Source organism: Theobroma cacao, unplaced genomic scaffold (genome assembly GCF_000208745.1).
Source record: "Theobroma cacao cultivar B97-61/B2 unplaced genomic scaffold, Criollo_cocoa_genome_V2, whole genome shotgun sequence".
Taxonomy (NCBI): domain Eukaryota; kingdom Viridiplantae; phylum Streptophyta; class Magnoliopsida; order Malvales; family Malvaceae; genus Theobroma; species Theobroma cacao.
In genome coordinates, this window is record NW_017234797.1 from 3,065 (window position 1) to 7,105 (window position 4,041).

A 4,041-nucleotide genomic window follows, 5' to 3' on the forward strand; every position below is an offset into this window, starting at 1 on the left:
TTTCAATTTTAATTTTTATTCAATTTGTTGTTAATGATGAATTTTATAAACTTGACTTAAGAGCCTTATGCAAATTTTGCACATTCAAAACAACAATGACAGCAAAAATAAGTGAGATTTTTTTGGTCCATATATGTTTAATGTGTAATTTCATACGTAATCATTTTNTCTTTGCCGACATTGCATTACCATTCTAAAATTCTCTTTGAACCAAAAACATGGGGTATTTACCAAGAGTCTGTCAGTTTCTTTGCCTTGTTTTATCTTTTCTAAATTTTCAAGCTACTCTTTTCTCTTCTTTATCCTCTTCCTCAACAACAACACCAATGTGCTCTCGCCAAGATGGTGTTGCCTTGATCCAATTCAAGAACACCTTTTCCATCAACAAAACTGTTTCTGAAAAATGCAAATCACTTGGCACCAAATCTTACCCTAAAACAAATTTATGGAAGGAGGGAACAGACTGCTGCTTGTGGGATGGAGTCACTTGTGACCATATAACAGGCCAAGTGATTGGTCTTGATCTAAGTTGCAGCTGGCTGTATGGTACCCTTGATTCCAATAGTAGTCTGTTCCTTCTTCCACACTTGCAGAAGCTCAACCTGGCCCATAATCATTTTAAGAAATCCATTATTTCTTCTAAATTTGGTTTGTTTACTAGCTTGTCATATCTCAACCTTTCTATGTCAGATTTCTCAGGGCAAGTCCCGCCTGAAATCTCCAGATTGTCAATATTGGTTTCACTTGATCTCTCCTTGAATGACAGTCCAGCACTCAATGAAAATACTTTCAGTGGACTTCTACAAAACCTAACAGAGGTAAGGGAACTTTTTCTTGTTGGTGTAGACATGTCTTCCATCCGTCCCGTTTCCCTAATGAATATGTCTTCTTCGTTAACATCCCTCGGTCTTGGTGGTTCTGATTTGCTAGGAAACTTCCCAATGAGCATTTTTCGTCTACCAAACCTTAAGTTGCTTGATCTGAAGGAAAACGAAAATCTCATTGTCCATCTCCCAGAGTCCAACTGGAGTAGCCCCCTCCAGTATTTGAATCTATTTCTGACCTCTTCCTCTGGAAAATTACCTAATTCAATTGGCAAATTGGGGTCCTTGAAGTACTTGCAACTTGGTCTATGTAACTTCTCCGGTCCAATTCCAAGATCATTGGGAAATCTGTCGCAACTTACTTATTTGGAACTTTCTAGAAATTATTTTAGTGATCAGATACCTCCTTCACTCACAAACCTAAAACAACTCCAATTCTTGTACATTTTTGATAATCAACTAGATGGTTCCATTCCTGTTCAAGCAAGTGCTTTCCCTAATCTAATTGACCTAGACCTGTCTGAAAACTTGCTTAACGGAGCCCTACCAGCTTGGTTATATACCATTCCATCATTAAAATTCATAACTATCCACAATAACCAATTGACTGGTCATATCAATGAGTTCCAATACAAATCACTCACATGGATATCTTTGGGGAATAATAAACTTCAAGGTCAAATTCCAAAGTCGATATTTGAACTTGTGAACCTGACTGATCTTGACTTATCATCAAATAACTTGAGTGGCATTGTGGAGTTGGACGCTTTACTGAAGCTCCAAAATCTTGAATGGCTTGATCTTTCATACAACAGCCTGTCGTCTATAAATTCTAATATCAGTGCCACGTATACCTTGCCCAATCTGCGGATTTTGTATCTGCCTTCTTTCAATATCGGTGAATTCCCAAATTTAAGTAGCTCGACAAACTTAGAAGCTTTAGACCTTTCCAACAATAGAATTTATGGTCAAATTCCCAAATGGATGTGGGATATAGGGAGGGACTCTTTGCTCTACTTGAATCTTTCCTACAACTTTCTGATAGATTTAGAACAAATTCCATGGAAGAACATTCAGGCTCTTGACCTCAACTTCAACTTGATTCATGGTAATCTCCCAACTTTGCCTATCAACTTGCTTTTCTTGTCAATCTCAAATAATTCCTTAACGGGAGAGATCTCTTCCCATATTTGCAATTTGAGTTCCCTCATGCTTCTTGACTTGTCTCATAATGAATTGAGTGGGAAAATTCCACAATGCATTGGAAACTTCAGCAAATCGCCATTGGTGTTGAATGTAGAGAGGAACAAATTCCATGAAAGAATTCCTACAGCGTTTGCAAAGAGGTGTGGATCGAAGAACATCAAATTGAGTTATTCGACGTCAATTTTAATTCTTGACTTGTCCAATTACAACTTGAGTGCAGCTATTCCAGATTGTCTGGGCCCCAGAGGTAAGATGCCTAATCTTAGTGTGCTAGATTTGCACATGAATAACTTCAATGGAAACATCCCTGATTCGTTTGTTGCAGGAAACAAATTACAAATACTTAACCTCAACAACAATGATTTTGATGGGCCATTTCCTAAATCCTTGGTGGACTGTCATGATTTGCAAGTGTTAAATCTTGGAAATAACAAGATAAATGATACCTTTCCCCACTGGTTGGGAACTCTTCCTCAGCTACAAGTTCTTGTCTTGCGCTCCAACTATTTCCATGGTCAAATAATCCCTTCAGAAAATGAATCGCACTTCTCAGCTCTGCGAATCTTAGACCTCTCCCACAATGAGTTCTCTGGACTTTTGCCAACAACGTATTTTAAAAGTTTCAAGGGTATGATGACTTTGTACAATGTTCAAAGGACTTCTATGGAAGATTGGGATGGTTTTTACCATATTTCCGTGCTTGTCACAGTGAAAGGTTTGGACATTGAACTTGAGAGAATTCTAACTCTTTTTATAACCATTGATATGTCAAGCAACAAATTTTATGGAGAAATTCCAGAAATAGTTGGAGACCTCATTTGTCTCCAAGTGCTCAATTTTTCCCATAACAGCCTAACAGGTCATATTCCTTCCTCAATGGGGAATCTAACAGCACTTGAGTCACTGGATCTTTCTACCAACAAGCTTGTTGGGGAGATTCCTATGCAGTTGATTGGTTTGATATTTCTTGAAGTGTTAAACCTGTCACAGAACCAGCTTGTTGGACTCATACCTCAGGGAAATCAATTTAATACCTTTCTGAATGATTCCTATGGTGGCAACTTGGGATTGTGCGGCTTTCCAGTGTCAAAGAGGTGTGGCATGGATGAGGAACAAGAACCACTGGAATCTGTTTTTCATGAAGAAGGAATTTTTTCTTCATTGGATTGGAAATTTATAATGATGGGTTATGGATGTGGACTGGTGCTTGGATTATCTACAGGATATATCATGCTGACAATTGGAAAACCAGAATGGCTAGTTAGGATGGTTCAAAGAGTAGGCTACAAAATTCTGAGGAGATTGAAGAGTTATCATTGAGGAAGAAGAAACTCTGCGAATACAGATGCTGCTCTTCGTTGGTTTGCTGAATACATTTGCGTATTATAACTGTCTTTTGTTCTCCTGTATGCCTTATAATGTCCTATAAAATCCAATCTCTTGTTGCCATGGATAACATATTGATTTTATCAAATTGGTATTCAGTATTATAGTGAAGATGAAAGAGAATCTCAATATTATTCTCTTTCAAAGAGTATTAGCATCAACGACCTGTCCAATTCTTGTCTGCTCCATTCGCAATAGTTAGCCTTCACTACTATACGCTGTTTAGTAGAACATATCAAAGTCATGTTGTTAGTCCTCTGGTTTGAGTCCCACTCTCACACAAGGTGGAAAAGTGGTAGGCGAAAGTCATGTTGTAAGTTCTTGGTTTGAGTCCCACCTTCACGCAGGGGTGCAAAAGTGGTAGGCAAAAGTCTTGGTCGTATGAGCTTTGAAGAGCCCGGCCCCCAGGAGTAGGCCATAATTTTCTTCACGCAAAACAGTGTTTGCTACAGAAGCAAAAACTGTTTACGCTATATTGTATATTAATAATATGCTGTCTAATGTGCTTGTGAGAAATAATACTCTTAATACCAAATAAAGTCTGCATGCTATTTATTCTCTATAGATATGAATACTTTTTCCACCATATTCACAATCGTAATACTAAATTAAACAGTAATGCAAT

At 37.9% G+C, this 4,041-nt stretch overlaps 1 protein-coding gene across 1 annotated transcript; it reads left to right on the forward strand.

Moving 5' to 3' along the window:
• The first annotated feature begins 326 nt into the window (after nucleotides 1-326).
• LOC18594275 (receptor-like protein 12) lies at nucleotides 327-3,350 on the forward strand. Its single transcript, XM_018129819.1, has one exon. The coding sequence runs from the start codon at nucleotides 327-329 to the stop codon at nucleotides 3,348-3,350; it is 3,024 nt and encodes a 1,007-aa protein (XP_017985308.1).
• Nucleotides 3,351-4,041: the final 691 nt, after the last annotated feature.